Source organism: Mytilus californianus, unplaced genomic scaffold (assembly GCF_021869535.1).
Source record: "Mytilus californianus isolate M0D057914Y unplaced genomic scaffold, xbMytCali1.0.p SCAF_1, whole genome shotgun sequence".
In the NCBI taxonomy this organism is placed as follows: Eukaryota; Metazoa; Mollusca; class Bivalvia; order Mytilida; family Mytilidae; genus Mytilus; species Mytilus californianus.
The window spans coordinates 53,382,998-53,406,312 of NW_026262581.1; the positions used below are offsets into that span (position 1 = coordinate 53,382,998).

The 23,315-nt window shown below is 31.5% G+C and overlaps 1 protein-coding gene across 1 annotated transcript in view; it reads left to right on the forward strand.

Annotated features, from left to right (window-relative positions):
• The first annotated feature begins 1,185 nt into the window (after window positions 1–1,185).
• LOC127721093 (E3 ubiquitin-protein ligase rnf213-alpha-like) overlaps window positions 1,186–23,315 on the forward strand; it is a 160,901-nt gene continuing 138,771 nt past the window's right edge. The window contains exons 1-4 of the mRNA XM_052227777.1: window positions 1,186–1,479; window positions 5,221–5,849; window positions 19,032–19,185; window positions 20,241–20,455. Of these exons, the coding sequence (XP_052083737.1) occupies window positions 1,227–1,479; window positions 5,221–5,849; window positions 19,032–19,185; window positions 20,241–20,455 (1,251 nt within the window). The 5' untranslated portion in view covers window positions 1,186–1,226. The remainder of the gene's footprint in view (window positions 1,480–5,220; window positions 5,850–19,031; window positions 19,186–20,240; window positions 20,456–23,315) is intronic.

The window sequence follows — 23,315 nt, forward strand, 5'->3', positions numbered from 1 at the left end:
ATGGCACCATTATATGTTTTGTTTTCTACACAACCTTTTGCATCATTAAATCTTTAAATAATGTTACAGACAAGGAGGAAAAACTTCCAATGTGCACAGAACCATTTTATGTTTTTACTTTCTACACAACCTTTTCCATCATGCATTAAAACATGTGCTGCAGGATCGATGGTAAATGGATTAATTCAGGGGGAGATAAGTGGTCCTCGTATCCATAATATACCGCACTTTTGTTGATATGCATGAAAAATAAAAGTTAAGGATTGTGGTAATAAAACTTATTCGTTAACACTTTTTTGTTTTCAGATTCATTTCAGATATATGTTCGGTAAATGAATATTAGAAAAGAATCTCATGATAACCAGCACTCGAAAAGAAGATATCGCGATTTAGAGCTTGACATATTGTCTAGATACAAACCTGTTGTTGTAGACTACTAAGTTAACCTCTTAAAATTACTAGAAGGCTACAGTGATGTTTTTCTTCTCGTTGTTATTGTATAGTATTTTATAGTCTTTGTGATATTGATATATACCGGACATCTTCCTTTTACAATAAAAAAAATTGTTCAAGAAAACAGATTTGAAGAAATCATATTACAAGTCTATTTTTATTTTCTATTCGTAGGCGTTTGAAATATTTACGGATTATCTTAGTCTCAGCAGTTTCGCCGAATCAACGAATGACAGAAAACTACAACAGTATGGAAAACTGCTTGATCATATTTTTGACAAAGATTTTGGAAGAAAGAAATTGACTGACACAAATTCTATTCTTCAGCATGCATTATCATGGTCCCCGTTTGCTGTATTTACTAAAGTATACTGTGAGTATTTTCCAATCTTCGCAGTACAAATTATGAAATTGCTGGTACCAGTTTTATTGCACCAGATGTCTTAAATGTTTTCAAATGTTATTTTTATATATTCATTTAGAAAGGACAAAAACAAAGAAGAAAAAAAAGAATGAAACAGTGTATAAAAGCTGCTAAACTTGGAAAAGTTGTTTTGTTAAATTCAACTACTTTTCTTTTAAAAAGTATATCGGAAAGTAAGATTCGTTTTGACAATAGAGAGGAAAAAATTAAAGAAAAGGATTGTTAGCATACATTTGTATATTGTTTAATTTCAATTTCCTGCTTATGATGTGCATTTTTTTGTTTTCAATAATTCATTTTAGGTTACGCCAATTTCCAACGCGTGCTTAAAGATAAATGCAAAGAGCATATGCAAAAGTCAATTGCTGTTATGCAAACCGTTTGTCAAAACCTTATTACTGGGAACATCACAATGCAAAATCTCAAGAATATCTTGTCTGCAGAAAGTAATTTCAAAAGTATACTGAAAGAAATAAAAGATCTAAAAGTGGATATGGGTGCAGTTAAAGCATCAATTGATTTGAGACGTAAGCAGCTATTGGCTTTTGAATCTGATCAAGCTGCTGTGCTGCATTTTGTTTACATTTGTGAAAATTCTGGAGGTAAATTTTATGTACATGACAGTAGATAATGTTAACATATGATTATTTTCGCCTAGATCAAATAAGTTGGAATTTTGTTCATATAAAACTACTCAATAAATCCAATGATTTCAAATTATCTTAGGGCCCAAAAAATGTCATGACATATTTGCAAAAAGAGTTCATCAGATCATTTTTTATTGACAACTGTTTTCTTTAAATCACATCACTGATTTAAAATTTAGAGGATGCAAGGGCTTCAGTCGATTAATTATCCGTTGTTCGATCTATCCTTTTTGGAGTTATATAAGAGATAAGTGTGTTGGTCTGAGTAGTACGTGTACGTTGATTTTGTATTATCGATGAAACATTTAGTCGTCTTTTTTTTTAAAACTTTTTCCAATGTCAAAAATTTGCTATGGTTTATTTGTGTCACTTTAACAGCACAGAATGTTGAAAACCTTCATGATATTTAAAAAAAGACTGTCAAATTAAAATATAAACTCATGATTTTTGTGCGTCCGAAGCGCTTTTAACTCAATTGTTAATTTCATAAAACCTGAAGGTAATCAAGTGCATCGTTTCCTTTGAAAATTTATATTGATGCTTAAAGATCATTGTTATTTCGAAAATTTATTGTGACTAGCTATTCTTTTTATACTAATATAATCATTGCTAATTCTATATAAACAATCATTCTTTGATTGTTCAGTTAAGACTAAAGCTAAATATATTTTTCTTGTTTAATACATAGTTGATATATAAGAAAGATTTTATTATTTGCTAGGAATGAGAATGATTTTACCATAAACACATTGTCTGTTTGAATCCATTTCGAAACCTAAATGCAATAGATCCAAACAGAAAATGTGTGTAAGGTAAAATCATTCCTATTTCTGGCATAAGTCAGGTGTATAAAACATGCAAAAGAATCAAATCATTTAAGCACCTGTGCCAGAAGCACATAATGCATCCGTCATATTCGTATTGATATTGTTGCAAGAATAGAATAGATCTACCAGAAGTCATTCAAAATGGTCCTTAAAAAAACCTGAAAAAGGATATTCTTTGGCGATTAAAATTGCTTTATTTTGATGATTACTTCCTCGCAACTCTGGAAGCAGATGCTATATTTTTTTCAAATCGAAAGGGAGTTTACTTTGAGTAATCCCCCAAACGTGTTAAGTTTTGAAGTAAAAATGATCCAAGTATTCTCAAGCAGCTAGTACTAAAGTATTAAAAAAAATACCAAATCCCAAATGAAAGTGTCTTCATTACTATTTTTCTTCCGTGGTCGTCCGTACCTGAATTTATTATTCAAATCACATCAGTATATCCTTATACTGTCAATACATGTGTTCTTTTTATGTTGTATATCAATAGATTAAGATTGTATTTTCAGTTTTTAAATTAGTTATTGTATGATCATTTGGCTTCAGGGTGCCAATTATCGGTAATATAAACGCATATTACCCGAAGGACTAATGCGATATATTACCATTAATTCGCGTCCAATCTTCTATATCTATTTTTATTTTCTTGTGTTACACTACTAAGCTAATTAAAACAAAAAATATGGACTATTTTCGATTCAGTAGGAAGGAACAAAACTCTACTCAGTTCGTTTTTGGATAAAACATGTGTATTTTTGTCTCCAAATCATTACTCTAGCTTGACACCTGATAACAAGCAAGAACAGTTGATTTCAAATATAAGGACCAATGATGCATGTTAAATCGAATATACCCAAGATTTTTGTGAAGAATATGTATGTGGCACACATTATCAAGGTGAACGAAATCGGCTCTTAAGTATTTGTAAATTTATATTATGTGTATGGTGCAGCAATTCTAAGAAGTTATAATGAGCAATTTCACGTACTCCATCCCCCTCCCAATTTAGGGAAAATTATAACTTAATTTAAGGTATGATTATTCCTGTTATAATTTTTGACCGTAATATATTGTCTTACACAAATATATTTTATTAACCATGACCTTGATCTTAGATATAACCTCAGAATCAATAGGAATCTTCCTCTCATTACATATGACCATATATCTAAATAAGGTTTGAATCTTATACATTTTATGTAGTATTTAATTAAGCACCTGGAAGCCACTATCCTGCACAAATTGCGGTTTATTTTTTTTTTAAACTATGACCTTGATCTTTGAGTTTTTGACAATAAAATCAATATAGATCGTTCTCGCATTATATCTGGCAATATATCTAAGTTGCAATCCCATAGTATATGATTTAGCATCTAGAAACCACTTTTCGATACAAATTATTGTCTATTTTTTAAAACTTTGACCTTGGCCTGTCTCATAGTTACCTCAAAATAAAAGGGATGTTCCTCTCATTATATGTGACCATATATCCTAGTACGGTTGCAATTTGGTATAAAGAATTTGAGGTATACACACTAAAACATACGAAAATGACTGACAAACTGGCGGACGGGCCAAATACTAAATGCCCCACGCTTCTTTGCATTTAGAAAAGAAAGAACAAATCTTTTTTTAGACATTCTTTTTTGTTTTTAAAATCAATTAGATTCTCATTAGGAATATAAACATGCATTTATCAGACTTAGGGTCAATTACATTGGAATGTAATTAATTAAATTACACATTACATTGCAAAAATGATCAATTACACTAATTAAATTACAATTACTTTACTAAAGTAATTAATTAAATTACACATTACATTTCATCATAATTTTTTTTAACATTGCTTACAATATATATCATGTATATATAGCATGTGTAAAATATTCATGTAACCTTACAACATAGTTTTAGCATTGCATTTGATCATCATAAGAAGTTTTAATGTTTTGTCATTTAGTCTACATCTCTCTGGTCCGAATACTTTGTTTGGACAAGAGCTGATGTGGCCGGTATTGCTAGATCATAAGATGTGTTGATGGAAGAGGGAATGTGTTCCTATCAACTTGCCAATAAATTAAGGGGTATTTTGACAACTCAGAAATGAAGTCATTTAATTCAACATAATATAAATAAAAAAATTATAAATAAATTAAAAATGTCTTCATGTTTTTTTACTTTACAAATATTCAAAAGTATATTTTTTTAGTACAAACAGTGTGTAATGTCTAAATATCAGCACTATTTTGCTAATTAGATAAAATACATGTAATAGTGGCATTGTCCCTAGGCTGTTTTATTACTCATTTTAATGTGATTAATTGCTGTTTGTTTTTACAGCTGATAATTTTTATTTCTATAATCCTTTTGTGTATACAAATTTGACAAAATGATTGTGTGCAGTGATTTAAAATTCTAGATGAACTGTCTAAGAAAGAGTTACACATTTGTTTGATCATAAATACATGTATTGATGGAATGTATATATACATGTTATCAATCTATTTAGATAAAGATCTTTCTTGAAAACTGAACAACACTAATATATGATTCTCACATGTTTTTTTAAGTTATAAGACTATTAAGCAAACATTTCTGTATGTCAATTAAATAATTTATTACCATAATTTCTTATCATTAACACCATAAAAGTACATGTAATTGAAATGTTATTCAAAAGTAATTTAGCATTACACGCTTTTTTCATTGTAATTAATTAAATTACCATTACATGTAATTAAAAAAATGCTCAAATACACATTACATTCAATTACATGGAAAATTGTAATGCATTACACTTAATTACCATTACATTTTCAATTACCCCATCCTTGGTATTTATAAGAAAGCATGTATTTTTCAATAGGAAACATTGGAGTATTAACAGAAAAACTCAAGCAGTTTGAAAATATGGCAACCGTTCAGATGAAAGACATATGCGTGGAGACCAAGATAGTAATGCATCAAATAAAATGTTATGGTGTACACACGGTTCAACAAGATCAGTTTGAATTGTTATCATCACATGAGCCCATTATTACTGCATTTGGATTTAGCAAAGAACAGATGTGTGAATTAAAAAATATTATAGACTACACTAAAGGAGGGTCATTTGTTAATTTTTTAACCAAACAAGGAAAAAAACGTGAAAAGTCCAAAAATAGAAAATTAAGTGTGAATGAAGTGTTGAATGATGTTTGGGAACCAGCAAAAAAGCAATGGCAAAATCTGTACACAAAACTGCAAAATGGAGAAATGCTTTTCTCAGTATTTGAAAAGTATTACTTAACAGATGATTTGGACACGCTACATGTGGAACTTACCCTGTTTAACAAAACTTTAACAAACGTCAGTTGGATAGATGAACGTATTTGTCAGTTTAAACAGTACAAAACCATTTGCGAATGTTCAAAAGGAGCAAAAGCTATCCTTAATCTAGTTGGTGAATACCAACTCAAAGGAAGTTTCAGACAGATCAAGGAGATAGATTGTTTAGTAAGTATAGTTTTGTTTTTTAAAGATTTGTTTTGTTTTGTATTGTTTAATTTGTTTTTTAGGGTTTTTTGTTTGGGGGGGGGGTTAAGGGGGTAGTGTTGATCAGTACTTAATTTATCTATGTTGTGTTATGTATACTCTATTCGTTGTTTTGCATGCATTGTGTTGTCGACTGATGATTTTTTTTTATGGTTCTTTTAATATTTTAATTAGAAAACACATCAAAGATTTTCCTTAAACTGTGTTTATCGAAGAGCTTTTTCACTTTCGTGATAGCCATTTTTAAAAACTTCTGACTTAATACAAAATTCGATTTTGTATTCAATTTTTAAACTGAACAACCGGTTAAACTACTAGTAATTCAGCCCATTAATTAGAATATTTTTATACTTGAATTCAAATAACTGATTTAATATTACATATAAAGATTGGAATATAAGCACAATATATATATCGCCAAGTTTTCGGACGCATGAGTATACAAATTACTTTGATACGAAAATTGTCTAGTAAGTAAACACTGTTTCAATGAATATAACATAACTCCATATCACTCCGGGTCAATTGCGTTAACGACTATATTTGTTTTTACTTCAAATTAGATTATCGTCATTTATGCTATTTAATTTTGTCAATTTTTGGTTATAACACCATCCCAATTTAATATTCTTGTACGTGTCAATAAATAAAACAAATCTATTTTATTTTTAGAAATTTACCTGTGATAATATAAACGTCACAAAAAATACGTCACTTTTTGTGACGTTGATCCATTCATGTGACGCGTAGTTTATTTTTCGTTTGTGGTGTCCTGGTGTGCTGTCGTAAATTCATGGGAGGTGTCCGTTGTTATTCTGCGGTTTACATGCTGTAATGTACTATTATATTATTTATTTATATATTTCTCTGTGCTGAGTGATCTTGCGTTTGTTTGTACTGTCATTTAAACGGGAGGTTTGGCTAGCCATAAAACCAGGTTCAACCTACCATTTTTTTCTTAAAATGTCCTGTATCAAGCCAGGAATATGGCAGTTGTTATCATACAGTCCGTTTCTATGTATGTTGACGTTTGCTTTTGTTGTAGTTCAGTGTTTCTGTTGTTCCGTTGTATTCCTCTTATAGTTGATGTGTTTCCCTCGGTTTTAGTACGTTAACCGGATTTGTTTTTGTTTAATAGAATAATGACTATTGAACGGTATACTAATGTTGACTTTATTTATCCTTTGCCCTTGAAAACTTTTTTTTATAATTTTTATTTCAAACATTCACAATATCAAAGGGATATATACCGACGGTTTATGAGTTTGATGATGTCCTATGGTTAGACCAAATAAATTTACCTACCCACTATTGAAAGACGCGTGGTAATAGGATATAGAATTGAGAATGGAAATGGGGAATATGTCAAAGAGAAAACAACCCGACCAAAGAGCAGAAAACAGCCCAAGGCCACCAATGGGTCTTCAACACAGCGAGAAAATCCCGCACCCGCATGACTGATCGACGTATTTTAATAACAGCAATACAGCGGGTGCCAATAACATACACTGCTGATCCTACCAGAGCAGCTGAGTTAACCGCATATTGTGGTTTGATTTGTGTAGCTGAAATTTGAATTACTGTATAGTGTTTTGTGGACTGTTGCAGTTTTTTTTTTCGAGTCATAATAATGTCTACTTTTTACCGCTTAATGGTTTTTGATTGCAAGCTTCATATATGTGGTGGGTAGTGTTTTTGCTATTTTCGTTGTTTTGTCATTTAAATAAAAATAGTCAATATGTACTAGTTATTTGAATATTTGTTATTAATGTTACGTAAGGGCGATAACACTACAGGAAAATAATTCATATCCGATGATTATGTAGAGTATGTCTATTTCTCACTCGTATAATGTATTCAAATTTTTTCACAGTTTTCAGTCATCCAATCATTTTTGTTGGTAACAAATAAATTTTAAAATATTTTTTGTTCACTAACATATATGCCAAAACAATTCTTTCCAATGAAACAATGGTTAGAACAAATTACTGTGACTATACATAGAGCTGTTATCATTTGGAATAATAATGGTGGCCAATATTTCAGCACGCATGTTTTAATCAAACTGAGAAACTGGCTTAAATTCAGCTCATTGCAAAACTTATGATGTTTTAGTATAAAACATTTTACATTGAACTTTCTGTTATAATGACATTGCATGGTCATTGTCTCAATGACAATTAATCTTTTGTTCTTTGTTATCAAAAGAAAACTATCGTTTTGATCTTCTTATACAAATAATTATACATACAGTTTTCAAATTGAAGTCAAATCTTTTATATGCTTAAGTACTTACTTTGTCTATTTTTTTTATGAATAAGAAAACTAATCGTCAGAATTTAATGGTAAAATTATGGTTTTATACTATATGCTCTTATATCCAGTATCCAGTAGACATTTGTCACCTGCTGCTTAAACGGAATGAATGAATTCATACTGCAACTTTAAAGCGTTCCTTATGAAGGTAACTCCAGAAAAGCGCTTCAGACGTATGCAATTTATAACGTGTTGTTTTCAATTTTTACATCACTGGGTCGATACCGCATTCAGTACTTCGGTACTGACATGATTAATAACAAACATTTCTAAAATTGTCCGTTTATGAATTTAGAAATTTTAATGAAACTAAGGTTTCAACTTCCTCGGGCAAAGTAAATCTCAAGACAGTTATTTGAATAAAATTATGAATACTGTTGATATTCTTATATCTCATTTTGAAAACAAGTCTGAAATTAATAATAGGGTTCACGATTAACCCATTTCTAGAATAAAAAATAAACTCCAAGTACTCGCAAAGCGGTTTGTGTTCGTACCGGCAGACAACGTAGCCAGTAATGTAGTGGTGGTGTGACGCATATACTACACGGAAGTTCTCCAAAACGAAATTATCAATTCGTCTACATTCAGGTCCGTACGCTCCACAGAGAGTCAAATTGTAAACAAACATATCACTGCCACTACCCAGCTAAAAGCCTCTTCCGAACATTTGAAAGTCCCGACTATGTACTGGTTACCTAAATTACACAAACAACCATTTAAATTCCGTTTCATCTCCGCATCTAGTAAGTGTTCTACTACTAATCTGTCAGTGCTTCTAACTACCTCCCTTACTACTATCAAAGAACTTGTTATTAACTTTTGTAATAAAGCTTATGAAAATAATGGTATTAATTATTTTTGGAGTGTTAAAAATTCATTAGAGGTTTTAGATAAAATACGTGCTTTTGATGGTCCTTTTAATTTTGTTGACAGTTATGATTTTTCTACTCTCTACACTACACTTCCACAATTTTATCAAGAAAAAGTTTTCATATTTAATTAAATGGTCTTTTGAAAAATCTCATGCTTTGGAGTAGGTCCGGTAAGACCCTTTTTTGCCCCCAAAATATAGCATTTTTACAAATTTGTTGAAATGTATATATAAGCTTTTAGCTATTTATTGGAAAGAAGAATAATTCTGTTCCATAAATATTGGCTGTTTTTGACAATACAATACACATGCATCAGATACTAGCATCATAAATTCATGCAATATTACTGAAATCTTCACAATTTTAGCATTTGTGCTAATTTTAAGACGGTTTTTGTCTAAAATGGAAGTGGCCGCATTTGTGTTCAGTCTTAATATTTAAGTATATGTTGTATTTGATGATAATACATAACATATATAAAGGTTGAGATTGAACATGAATGCGGCCACTTCCATTTAAGACAAAAACCATCTGAAAAGTGACGTTTTATGGCATATTTGATAGATTTTTGATACTCAAGCTTGAATTTGAGCGTCTTTCATGACTAAATCAGTTCAAATATTTTACATAAACTATTTGATTGACTTAAGTAGACACTTAAGTGTTTAAAAAATGTGAAAACTCTTTCATCAGATGTACTTCGAATTTTAGGCCAAAACTAGCCCTTACCGGACCTTCTCCTTTATTTGCTGTAACTCGTTTAAATAGATATAAGAAGATGTGGTATGAGTGCCAATGAGACAACTCGCCTTTTTCTGTAACGAAAAAGGAAAGTATGCTAGATACACTTACTGAAAATGTGACGATATGATTGAAGCTTTAAATTTTCTCCTGGACAACATATATGTACGTTTCGGCAATAAAATGTATCGACAGATAGTAGGTATTCCTATGGGCACTAACTGCGCCCCGTTAATAGCAGATTAATTGCTGTATTGCTATGAATCTCAGTTTATGACCAAACTTAGTAAAGACACGTCATTGTTACATTTGGTTGAAACATTCAACAATACCTACCGTTATCTTGATGATATGTTTTCGTTAAATAATCCAGAGATCTCTAGATATACTACCGAAATTTACCCAAAGGAACTTACTTTAAATAAATCTGACATTAACAGCATTAGTTGTCCTTTTCTAGATTTAGACATTTCAATTTTTATAGGGAAACTCCATACTACAATTTACGACAAAAGAGACGATTTTTTTCATTCCCTATTGTTCATTTTCCCTTTTTTGACGGCGATGTTCCTTTGGCTCCATCATACGTTGTGTCCGTGTGTGTAGTGATGTCATAGATTTGAATGAACGTAATCAATGCATCACTGGTAAATTATTAAGTCAGGGATTTCGTTAACATAAATTGCTTAAAACTTTTACTAAATTCTTTCATAGATACAAAGATTTGGTTAGTAAATTTGGCTGTACCTGTAGAAAACTTATTAAAAACGGTATTTCACATCCTAAATTTTACGGTAATATTTTACTAGAAGCGCGGAAATCACTATGTGATCAGTGTTAACTCATCGAACCTTTAAACAAACTTATTAGTAAAGGTTATCTTACCAATGTTGTAATTAGATCTTTGAATATAGTTTACATTGGCACAAATATCGATTTTGTCATCAGCAAATTAAAACAGAACTAAATTTGTATTCTTTTCAAACGTTTTTTGGGATGTATAAATACACATCCACGTTCATTTTCTATATAGAGATTACTCTATCTATATATTACATTATACATATTTATTAACATTGTCAGGTTAACTCCTAACTATCCTACTGCCTGTCGATACTTTTATTTTGGCATTGCACAAGTCATGTCTTCTTTGACTGTCCAATGCCAAAATAAAAGTATCGACAGGCAGTAGGATAGTTAGGAGTTAACCTGACAATGTCTATATATTACATTATACATATTTATTAACATTGTCAGGTTAACTCCTAACTATCCTACTGCCTGTCGATACTTTTATTTTGGCATTGCACAAGTCATGTCTTCTTTGACTGTCCATGACGTTAAAACACTAAATCCCTGGGATGTGTTTTAGTTGATTTTAGTCTCTGATGCATGATTTTTTATTATTAATTGTTTTTGGCTTTTAACTAGCTTTCAATAACTGCGAGTACTCTCAAATTGTACTTTCTTGTTAATTTGACCTGTTGATACAATTTGTAATGTATTTTTGTTATTTAATGTTTACGTATTCAGTGTTATATTTAGTCTCACTATTTTTAATATATACCACCTTTGATAAGTGTTTAGTATGACGTTAATTTTCACTTTTGTTCTCGTACTAGGAACAACAAAATTATTTATTTTGTAAAAATTATTTTCGTACACCATGTATACCTTACAACAAAATTATTTTTATTTACCTGTGTACGTTATTTTATGTGGCGGCATTTTGCCCAACTTAAGTGAAGGTTATGGTTGTCTTTCTGATATTGTTTTATACCTTACCCCCTTGTTTTATTAATTTTTGTATTTACATTGTGTCATAGATCAAATTTATTCGTTCAGTGTATGTTCACTTGTTTTTTTAACATGTCTTTTGATTGAGTTAAGCCATTTCAATTGAAATTTTATATTGTGTATTTCTATGTTGTGATGTTACACTATTGTTTCAGGTAGGGTGAAGGTTGGTGCCTATTAAAACGTTTAAACCCGCTGCATTTGTTTGCACCTGTCCTAAGTCAGGAACCTGATGTCCAGTGGTTGTCGTTTGTTGATGTGGTTCATAAGTGTTTCTCGTTTCTCGTTTTTTTATATAGATTAGACCGTTGGTTTTCCTGTTTGAATGGTTTTACACTAGTCATTTTTTGGGCCGTTTATAGCTTGCTGTTCGGTGTGAGCATAGGCTCCGTGTTGAAGGCCGTACTTTGACCTATAATGGTTTACTTTTACAAATTGTTACTTGGATGGAGAGTTGTCTCATTGGCCATCATACCTTATCTTCTTATATCTACTTAGATGGATTTGGCCATGTGTTTAAGTCCTTTTTGGTCATATAGCTCTTCAACTCTTTCGGTTATTATACATCATTGGCTTTCAAATAGGCTTTAAACGTTCCTGATGAAGGTATATCTAGTAAAGCTCTTCGGACGCATGCAATTTATAAAGGTTTGTTTTCTTTTTTTTAAGGATGTTTATTCCATTTGTATTGTAATTGTGTATTCTAAATGAAGAATGAACGATAATTTTTATATATCATTTTATATAAGTTATGCAATATTCAAATTAGTATGCCTGATATCTAGATTTTGAAATTGATCCAGTCTCAATATAAAACAGGAATTTATGGTAAGAATATTTTCTTCGACTATACCTGCTTTATACAAACACAGTATTTTTTACCACTTCCTCAGTATGAAAACATAATTTCCTTTGATGTTATTACGAAAGAGAAAGCACAAAGATTGCTCTCCATATTAAACATTATATATTAAACATACGGATTCAAATTTGTTGCAAGTAATCCAAAATATCTAGTACATTATAAAACACTACGGTTGTTCTTGTGAATGTCTGGTCTGGTCCTCCTAATCGTGGAATTGATTTGAAAGATTTTATTCTATGAGATTTATTTGTTTTCTGCGATAGAGTGTGAAAGGTAATCTTTAGAAGAGTACATATGGAATAGGATCCCAGTTACAGGATACCAGTTCAGTACCCACGAAGTCCCTTGATAAATCTACCATCTTTTAAATGTGATATTGTACCGAGATGAAAATTATGTAAAGATGCTTAAATTTGTAGTATATCTAAAGGGTATTCATCAAACTTTGAACTTCTGTTAAATTTTAAGTGATTCTGAAATGTATAGGGTGGATGATTGTCTGAGTAAATGGTCCAAATTTTATTTTCGATTTTACCCAGGAAGTTAATAAAATGACCATATTAATACTCAACACAGTATTGCTCTCTTAAATGCCGGTCATGACTTTCCAAGAATTCTCCCAGAAACCATGAAGGGGGCTACTAGTATGAGAAAGTAATTGAAATTTTGCAGTCTAATATAGGGAATACGGCAAAATATGCCCCTCGATTATGATAAAATTGCATTGAAGTAATGGGGGAAATAATTGGGTCCCCGTTCCATATATTATTTTCGTGATATTCATCATAGAATATCTCTGCAGGTATATAATTCTTATCATTAAACTTGCTCTGCTAGTTATTCCTGACATGTGAGTGCTTATCCTTTTAATGTATCACGGGGATATGAAGAAGCTCCTGACCTTTCGTATACCACAGTTTTGTTACGAAAATGTCTGTACTTCTAAGTAATTTTATTAAGTTATTTATTAGGACACTATTATTCCCCATGCAACCGTGAAACTTGAAGACGGTATGATGTTTTTTTTTCCTGTCTGTTAGTCCGACCATGCTAGTTTTTTTGTCGAACTCCCTTCCAATTAGAATGAAGATTTCCATTTATCAAAACCATCGATGGGTTCCATAAGAAAAAATTGAAATGGAATACCAATTCATGGAAGAAGGGATTTGTACAAATACCCAATATGGTCGCCGTAGAAGCTTCTTCTTTAATTTCCCTTTAGATACCCTTTAAATTTTTGTTGAAGGTTTCCATTGATCAAAACCTTGGATAAATTCGATAATAAGAAAAATCGTTAATGGGGAACCAATTTTTGAGAGGGGACTTCTCTGAATATTCAATCCTTATCTTAATTTGTCGCCAGGATAATGTTTCCGTTGTAATTACATCCTCTTTAGATTTGTTTGACGTTTACTCATCAAAATCTGGGATGTGTTCGACAATCATAAAAAAATGGGTTGGTCTTTTCACCACCGAACACCACCGCACACCGCCGAACACCACCGAACACGCAAAAAGACCACTAACCCTTAAGAAAAACAGTAATGTTACACAGTAAAACAATAAAATCGATTAAATTACGTAAAATTTAATCCTATTCTCATGTTTTCACATTTTTATGTTCATTAGTGATGTTAAAGTTGAGAATCAAAATTTAAAAAAAAAAAAACGCTTCCGGATCCAGCAATATTTTTCCGGATTTACATTGTCTGTATTTCATTGTATATTATCTTATGGTCTTTACTTTCGATTATTAGAAATGAATTGTTCAAATAAGTTAAAACATTTTATTTAATGTGAAATTATCACAATAATTATATTTAAAAAAATGTTAAACTTGAAAGTGTACTGTTCTGACAACAGCCCTACAAGACTGTCCTTTTTGGTTCTCTTGTTTTCATTTCTTATTAATTTATGTATATATATATATATATGTATAAACATATTCATCCTCGTTCAGAAGGTAAGTAAAACATATAAATAAAGATAAAAACAATATATTTAGGTGTGTTAGATGGTATTTAAATGTGTTCGGTGTTGTTCGGCGGTGTGCGGTGGTGTTCGGTGGTGAAAAGACCTACCGTAAAAAATGGAAATGGGGAAGGGGAATTGTAAAGATATTCCATTTGAATTCTTATATGTCAACGAGATAATTAAGGCCTTCATATTTTTATAAGATCCTATTCAAATGTGTATAGGCATCCACTCATCAAAGCCTTTTTTTTTTTAGATAAAGTCAATCAACCGTTCGGGAACAATCTTAAATGAAAAGACGTGTTTTAGGGTGAAACTCTTCTTAAAATATTCAAGATTGGTTTTTGAAGGGCGTTGGGTATGCGTCAATTAATATTCTCTAATTGCGCATAAAATTGTCACTATTTTATAAACGATTGATTTCCCTAAACAATATTTTAATTCACATTCCTTTTTCGTTTAAAAGAATTATTTCAACCAAATATTTTATTAAGATAGAATGATTTTCCAGCGGTCACTACGGTACTGACAGAATTAGAATTCCGTCCATCAATCTAGTTCCCATTATTTATTGAAAAATAGAAAACTCGTCTTTTTCCATTTAACTAATCAAGTGGCATATTATCATTAACAATATTCTCATCATTCATACATAATGGAAATTATCGGATATGACGTTTTGATTCATAACGCAGAATCCCGAACAGACATACTGTTTTTATTATTCTCGTTCTCAAAGTCAAACTAGATCATACAATACGGATCAAAAACTCAAATCTTATTGCAGGTTCAAGGCGGCTTATAGCGCCGGTTTCAACTGAATTATATAAGAGATGTCGATAACGAAACATGAATAGAAACACACAAATCTATTTCAAATCGAATGTTTAATTAATGACTCGTCTCTTTCAATGTCTGCCTTGCACGTTACTATAAACAAGTATATATCCAATCTGGTTTAAAATTTAGACCTCGCGTGCTTGTACATATGAGTATATAAACGAAATCAGAGAACTATATTTTAATTAGATTGGTATATATCGACAGTTGATTAAATTCAAGTTCCTCTCAAGTGATTTTTAGTCCCCTACCGACGAAGTCGAAGGGGACTTTAGGTTTGCACTCCGTCCGTCTGTCTGTCTGTCTGTCTGTCCGTCTGTCTGTCCTTCTGTCAGTCCGGCAAATCAGTTTTCCACACTTTTTTTCTTCATGCTTTAAGATATTTATTTGATATTTGGTATATTGTTTTATCATGACAAGTTACAGATCAAGTTCGAATTTTGTTCCGGTCTGATAATTCTGTGCAGAGTTATGGTCCTTGGACTTGGAAAATTCACTCAAATATTCAGTTTTCCGCACTTTTTTTCGTCATTCTTGAAGATATTGATTTAATAATTGATACATTGTTTTATCATGACAAGTTACAGATCAAGTTCGAATTTTGTTCCGGTCTGATAATTCTGTGCAGAGTTATGGTCCTTGGACTTGGAAAATTCACTCAAATATTCAGTTTTCCGCACTTTTTTTCGTCATTCTTGAAGATATTGATTTAATAATTGATACATTGTTTTATCATGACAAGTTACAGATCAAGTTCGAATTTTGTTCCGGTCTGATGATTTTGTGCAGAGTTATGGTCCTTGGACTTAGAAAATTCACTCAAACAATCAGTTTTCCTCATTTTTTTCGTCATGCTTGAAGATATTGATTTGATAATTGGTATATAGTTTTATCATGACAAGTTACAGACAAAGTTTGAATTTTGTTTCGGTTTGATAATTTTTTGCAGAGTTATGGTCCTTGGACTTAGAAAATTCACTTAAATTATCAGTTTTCCGCACTTTTTTTAGTCATGCTTGAAGATATTGACTTGATATTTGTTATATAGTTTACACCATGACAAGTTATAGATTAAGTTAGCATTTTGTTCCAGTACAATTAATTTTTAACCGGTAGGGGACTATGTATTGCCATGCAATACTCTCAGAATGCTTGTTTTTTTATAATATATCAGACTTATCCGATGTCAGAATAAATGCGACCTTACATTGATGTTCCTCTACAGATTTACCGATTTAAGAATTCATGATAAAAGTTGCCATAAAATCATATTGATTATTTTTTCTTGCCTCTTTTTTTTTTTTTTTAATCCATTGCGGGAAATATGTTTGGTCTTAATCTGAAGGGAGAATGTTGGGACGTAACCCTATCTTGAATCAACCATCATAGTGTTGAACTTTTTACAGCTACCAAGTTTATGATTGTCCTTTAAATTTCCAATGTTGGTTAAAAAGACTAACTGATGAGAGTTATAATTAAAGGGGCATTAGCTATCAAATTCATGTTCACCGATTTAATTCTAATTCTCATATTTGATTTATAATATACTAAAACGTATATCCAAATTATAAAAAGTCTAAAATAAACAATTTACGATGCATGTATTCGATAATATGTATTTGCATTTCGTGTGTATTTTGGTCTAGACGCCATTTAAATAACCATCGAGGTGACTTCCGAAGACCGCCGACGGTCATATAACCCGATATAAACATAAATATAGATATAAATAGATAGCGAACACGTGCAATTGGATTTGTAGTATAGGTTAAAAAAAATATGTTAATCATCGTTTTTACCTGTATAAGAATGAGTTTTTGTGGATCGAATCAGTCAATCTAATGGTTTACCCTTGTTTCACCTCTAAATGTTGACATTCTTTTCCTTTTAATAGCTGAACACGCCTAGTTTATGCGTAACCCATCTCTAGCTAAGGGGTTAAATTGAAGGTCACATGAATACGGATTCAATGAGGTCGAATTATTCACTTGCAAGTGAATAATTCATCAGTAATGTTTCTTAGCTTATTTTTACAAAATTGAACCAAACTGGCTTCTAAAAGCGAATTATTATTTAACTATTTCACTTTTATTAATGATTGAACAAAAAAAAATCATATTATATTTTTTTTTATAGCTCGTAGCTCATGCCCCTTTAAGCATTCAAATGCACTAAAATCCTACATGAATAAAAATAACACTAAATAAATTGTGTATCCGAAGCTCTTTTCTGTATTTACCTTTATCAGGAACGCTTCAACCAAAAAAATTTATAACCAGGGATTGATCAATACTTATACACGTCAGGAGCTTTATGTTAAAAAAAAGACCGAAAAGGAATTGCTTATCCATCTAATGTCAATTTTGCCTGAGAAAATTTTAACTTTAGTTTCAAAATAATATATAAATTTATCAACGGAGAATTTGTACATGCATATGTGAGCCAAAATTTGTTCCTGTGAAAAAAGTTCCAGTGGAACTTATATCACAGGAAATATGTTCTGGGAGAACTTTTTTCACAAGTAATTTCTATATAATTTGTTCCATCTCTATAAAATAAGTTCCACACTTTACCTGGTGAAATAAGTACCGGGTTGATGAAATTTGTTCCTTACCTAGTGAAATAAGTTCCGGGTTTATGAGATTTGTTCCTAACCTGGTGAAATAAGTTCTGAGTTTGTGAGATTTGTTCCTCACCTGGTGAAATAAGTTCCTTGTCTGTGAAATATGTTCCTCTGGTTAAACAAGTTATCTTATATACTGAGCATTTGTCATCAGTGAGTTTAAAGTTATCGTTCAAGTGCATTATAAAAATAAGTATTATATTAATGATATGATAGATAAAAAGTGTAAATCATCAAGTTTGGATCCTATGGAGTATAGCAAATGTTTAATTATATACTCTGTAAAAAATATCTAAATGACACTTTTGAACCAGAAAAGATTAGAATAAGAAAAATCATTCAGAAAAAAAGTATAGTTTAAGAGGAACATATGTACTAACTTGAAAAGGACAAAGTGACTTGATCATTTATAAATATCAAAAGACATGTAGAAAAAAAAGCGAACTCTTTTGAAACTGTGCCATGTCCTAAGTACATGTATGACTAGAACACGGGGCCATGACAGTTAACAGGAACCAAGGAGGAATATCGCATAAAACATAAATACAAATTATGATACATTACCATCGCTTTTATTTCTTATCTTCATCCTATAGTTACTGTCATGCCTTCATTTGCAGATGTATCCCATGGAAGTACACTCAGTACAGCATTTAGCTTGCATTATAATTTAAGTGTAACAAGAAAATGTTTCGTTGTGCAATAATGATTGAGCGGAACTTATTCATTAGTTTCTATGAAATATCTACATGTTCATTTAAAACTAATGTCTCAGGAACGTATTTAAAACTTTTTAATATTAATTGAAACAAAATTCATGGAGCTATGATTTTTGTTCCGGGACTTATTTCATATTTGGCCAAAAAATTAGTTCCGGAACAAATTTTACAGTGCTGGAACATATTTTCTGTGATATAAATTCCGGTGGAACATATTTCCTATGAAATTTGTTCCGGCGGAACAAATGTCATGCCGGAACAAATTTTTTGTTACACATACATGTATATTGGTATTTTTTGAAATTTGTGTACTAAAATGTTTTTGCAGCATATCTTTCTATTAGTTAAAGTTCGAATTGTTAACAAAAGGATATTTTTTATTGTTTTATTTAGGCCAGAAATGCAGATACTACAATGGCAACTTTGGACAAAGAAATGTTAAGAACGTGTAACACTGTGAGAGAAATTAATATGAAAAGGGCAAGCTGTCTAGCTATTTTCACTAGATGTAAAGACTTAATTATGTGGCTAAGGGAATCGATTCATAGTAAGTAAAACATATATATGATTAACAATATCAAGTAAGATGTTGTATTAACATGGGGAAAATGTTGAAGGACTAGAACAATCATATAAATTGTCGTGAAATACCATCAAATAGAAAGACACCAAAATACGTCCGGTAGACAATTAATTATCACGTAGACCTATCTCTGGGAACATAAACTGAATTTATTTTTACAAAAATATATATATGTGGTTACTCCATTATTTATCATTAAAGCGCTAGTTTGTCTAAGTTGTAAGTAATAAAAAAAGTGCAATTCACATATAGTATTGAAACACATTCATTGTGTGTTAATTTACGTTTTTTGATTGAGTTAAGCCTTCCAATTGATATTTTATAGTGTGTCTTTCTATATTGTGATGTTATACTATTGTTTCAGAAAAAGGGAGAAGGTTTGGTACCATTAAAACGTTTAATCCCGCTGCAAATGTTTGCATCTGTCCTAAGTCAGGAATCTGATGTACAGTAGTTGTCGTCTGTTTATGTAGTTCATACGTGTTTCTCGTTTCTCGTTTTTATATAGATTAGACCGTTGGTTTTCCCGTTTGAATGGTTTTACACTAGTAATTTTTGGGGCCCTTTATAGCTTGCTGTTCGGTTTGAGCCAATGCTCCGTGTTGAAGGCCGTACCTTGACCTATAATGGTTTACTTTTATAAATTGTTACTTGGATGGAGAGTTGTCTCATTGGCACTCATACCACATCTTCCTATATCTATTAAGTGTTCCTTATAAAATGAAAATAACACTTCATAAATGTAGTTAGCCTGAAGCTCTTTCCGGGACTAACCTTCACCAGGAACACTCAAACCCTAAAAGTTGAAAGCCAAAGATGTATAACTACTAATACTTGAATACTTGAGTAGTTATACCACCAAAAGATGTACAAAGAGAATAGACTATTCCAACAAAGAATACAAAAATTAAAATCTGGAAATGAACATCCAATGGCTTTGAATGTTACTCATATAGACAGACAAGAAAGATCATATAAATACTAGAATATGTATGTATAGTTTTTTTTTTAACTTTTAGCGATGAAGGATTGGAATACTTTCATCGAACTAGCAAGCATGTCAAGCCGTCAAGGTGATTTAGCTATTGCTCGAGTACATAGTCTGCATGCATCAGTAACAGGATACGGACCCCTGATTTACTACGATGTAAATTGGGACGAAAATGCTTTCCTTACAAAATGCAAACAAGTATGGAAAGTTATGGAAACAGACTCAAAACTGCCTAACAAACTGGTATGATTATGTCAATTACTACGTAACTATTTACTATGCCACAAAAGACGTATGGCCATGACTTCCTTTCCTTCATTGGGCAAGAAAACCTATAAAAAAATCCTACATATCGACAATACTTAATACTGAGTCTTGTTTTGTGTGCTGCTCTTCAAACAAAATTACTCGGTGTGACTGTGCGTCCTGAAGACAGAATGAATAGTTCCTAGTATATTATCCTCACTGTTCATTACTAGTATTTGGTTGGGATTATCCGAGGAATAGTTTGATAAAGAAAATAATGTGTCAATGTTCTTCAAGTCCTCCGATTTATGTTTATTTCAATGATTCCGTCTCATATGTGGAAATCAGAAATATATGTCCTGTAAATTTCTGTTCTGTGACTTTCTGTCCGTTGAACGATGTTGTGTAACTTGTTCAGAAATACCGATTAGAAGCTGTGATATTGTAAATTTTTGAGAGAAAAAAAATGCACGACTTTTTAACAATGGTCTTTACAGTAGACAAATCTTGAACACATTAATTTACAGAAATTGACCATATTAGACCTACCACGTCCAGTCTGTATATTTGTTACTTGTTTTTCTGCTTTGTATCGATCAGATGAGCTAAGCCATTTTCAACCACTTTTTATAGTTTGTTCATTTGTTGTGCTGTTACGCCACTGTACCAGGTTAGGGAAGGATTGGGAGCCTGCAAACATGTTTAAACCCGCCACATTATGTATGTGTCTGTCTCGAGTCAGGAGCCTATAATTATGTCGTTGTCGTTTGTTGCTGTATTTCATATTTGTTTTTCGTTCATTGTTTTGTACACAAATCAGGCCATTAGTTTTCTTGTTTGAATTGCTTTACATTTGTCATTTCGGGGCCTTTTATATCTGTCTATGCGGTATGGGTTTTGTTCATTGTTGAGGGCCGTACGGTGATCTATAGTTGTTAATTTCTATGTCATTTGGTCTCTGGTGGAGTGTTGTCTCATTGGCAATTATACCACATCTTCTTATTTTTGCATTTTTGTATATAGATGGGGAAACTGGTAGTATTCCCAAAGAATATCAGATATAATGAATAAATAACAACCCTTTAAAGGGGCATAAGTTACGATTTAGACAAAAGTTTTAAATACAATTCTTTTTGTTTCAAGTATTAATAAAAGCAGAATTTTTAAATATCATTTCGTTATACGCAGTTAGTTTGGCCCAAATTTGTCAAAATAAGCTCAAAAATATCGCTGATATATTATTGACTTGCAAGTGAATAATTCGATCGCACGTGAATTCGTACATTCATGTGAACTTCAATCTAACCCTATATTTAGCTGGAGATGGGTAACGCATGTACTAGGCGTGTTCAGCTAATGAAAGGAAAAGAATGTCAACATTGAAAGTGAAACAAGGATGAATCATTTGCTTTGAGTGATTCGATCCACAAAAAAATTATTCTTAAACAAGTAAAAACGATGATTAACATATTTGTAACCTATTACATGAAATCAAATAGACCTAGAAAATACAATTGCACGAAGTCGCTATCTATTTATATTTAAATCTATGTTCATATCTGGTTATATGACCGTCGGCATTCTTCAGAGGTCATCTCGATGGTTAATTAGTTGGCGTCTAGCCTAAATACAATACACACGAAATGCGGATATATATTATCGAGTCCATGCATTGTTAATTGTTTATTTTAGACTTTTTGTAGTTTGAATACACGTTTTAGTATGTTCTTAATCAAATGTGAGAATTTAAAACAAATCGGTGAACATGAATTTGAGAGCTAAAATAATCTGTACCATAGCGATGAAATAAAACTTTTAATTAAATTCCTGCAGGTTTGAATTATAAATCCCAAACTAATCTCTATTTTTATGAGAAAATCAGGATATTTTTTTTAATTATTTATGATACGTAATCCCTACTTTTCATTTCAATCTAAATCACTGGAACCATGCGCATATCGAACCAACTGAGAAGTGTACACTCTGTTAGAATGAACCAGCAGAACATCAAAGGCAAATTTACAATATGAAAGAAAGGTCGTCCTGTTTGTCATAAATTTTGAAAATACAATCACCCGGAGAAACATTAAGAGCAATGTCTAAAAAAAGACAATGTTCAATATTACCGGTTGATTAAGAAAGGTTGAGTTAAGGTGAATGAATTGCATTAGTATATTTGAAAAAAAATTAGATGTTTACAAGTGATATTTTTTTATGTCTTTATGAGGCTTTATAAGAAACTGTGATTGATGGATGCAGTACGGAAAAACTTTTCAATGAGAGGAGCACAGTTGGTCCACGTCAGAATACCATAATGCTCCTATATTATTCCTTAAAATGTTCGATTTACGACTGCAGGATTTCAATATAAAGTTCTTCTTCATACATTCATTTTTATGGTACATGCACCTAATATATAGTTCTAACTGTAGTATAATTGTTAACATTAAGTTCCCCAAAAAAGTTGGTATATATGCACATTAATGATTTTGTTCGTTTTTTAGCTCACCTGGCCTAAAGGCCAAGTGAGCTTTTCTCATCACTTGGCGTCCGTCGTCCGTCGTCGTCGTCCGTCGTCGTTAACTTTCACAAAAATCTGTTCCTCTGAAACTAATGGACCAAATTTAAACAAACTTGGCCACAATCATCATTAGTGTATCTAGTTTAAAAAATGTGTCCGATGACCCGGCTTGCCAACCAAAATGGCCGCCATGGCTTAAAATAGAACATAGGGGTAAAATGTAGGTTTTGGCTTATATCTCTGAAACCAAAGCATTTAGAGCAAATCTGACATCGGGTAAAATTGTTCATCAGGTCAAGATCTATCTGCCCTGAAATTTTCAGACAACAACCCATT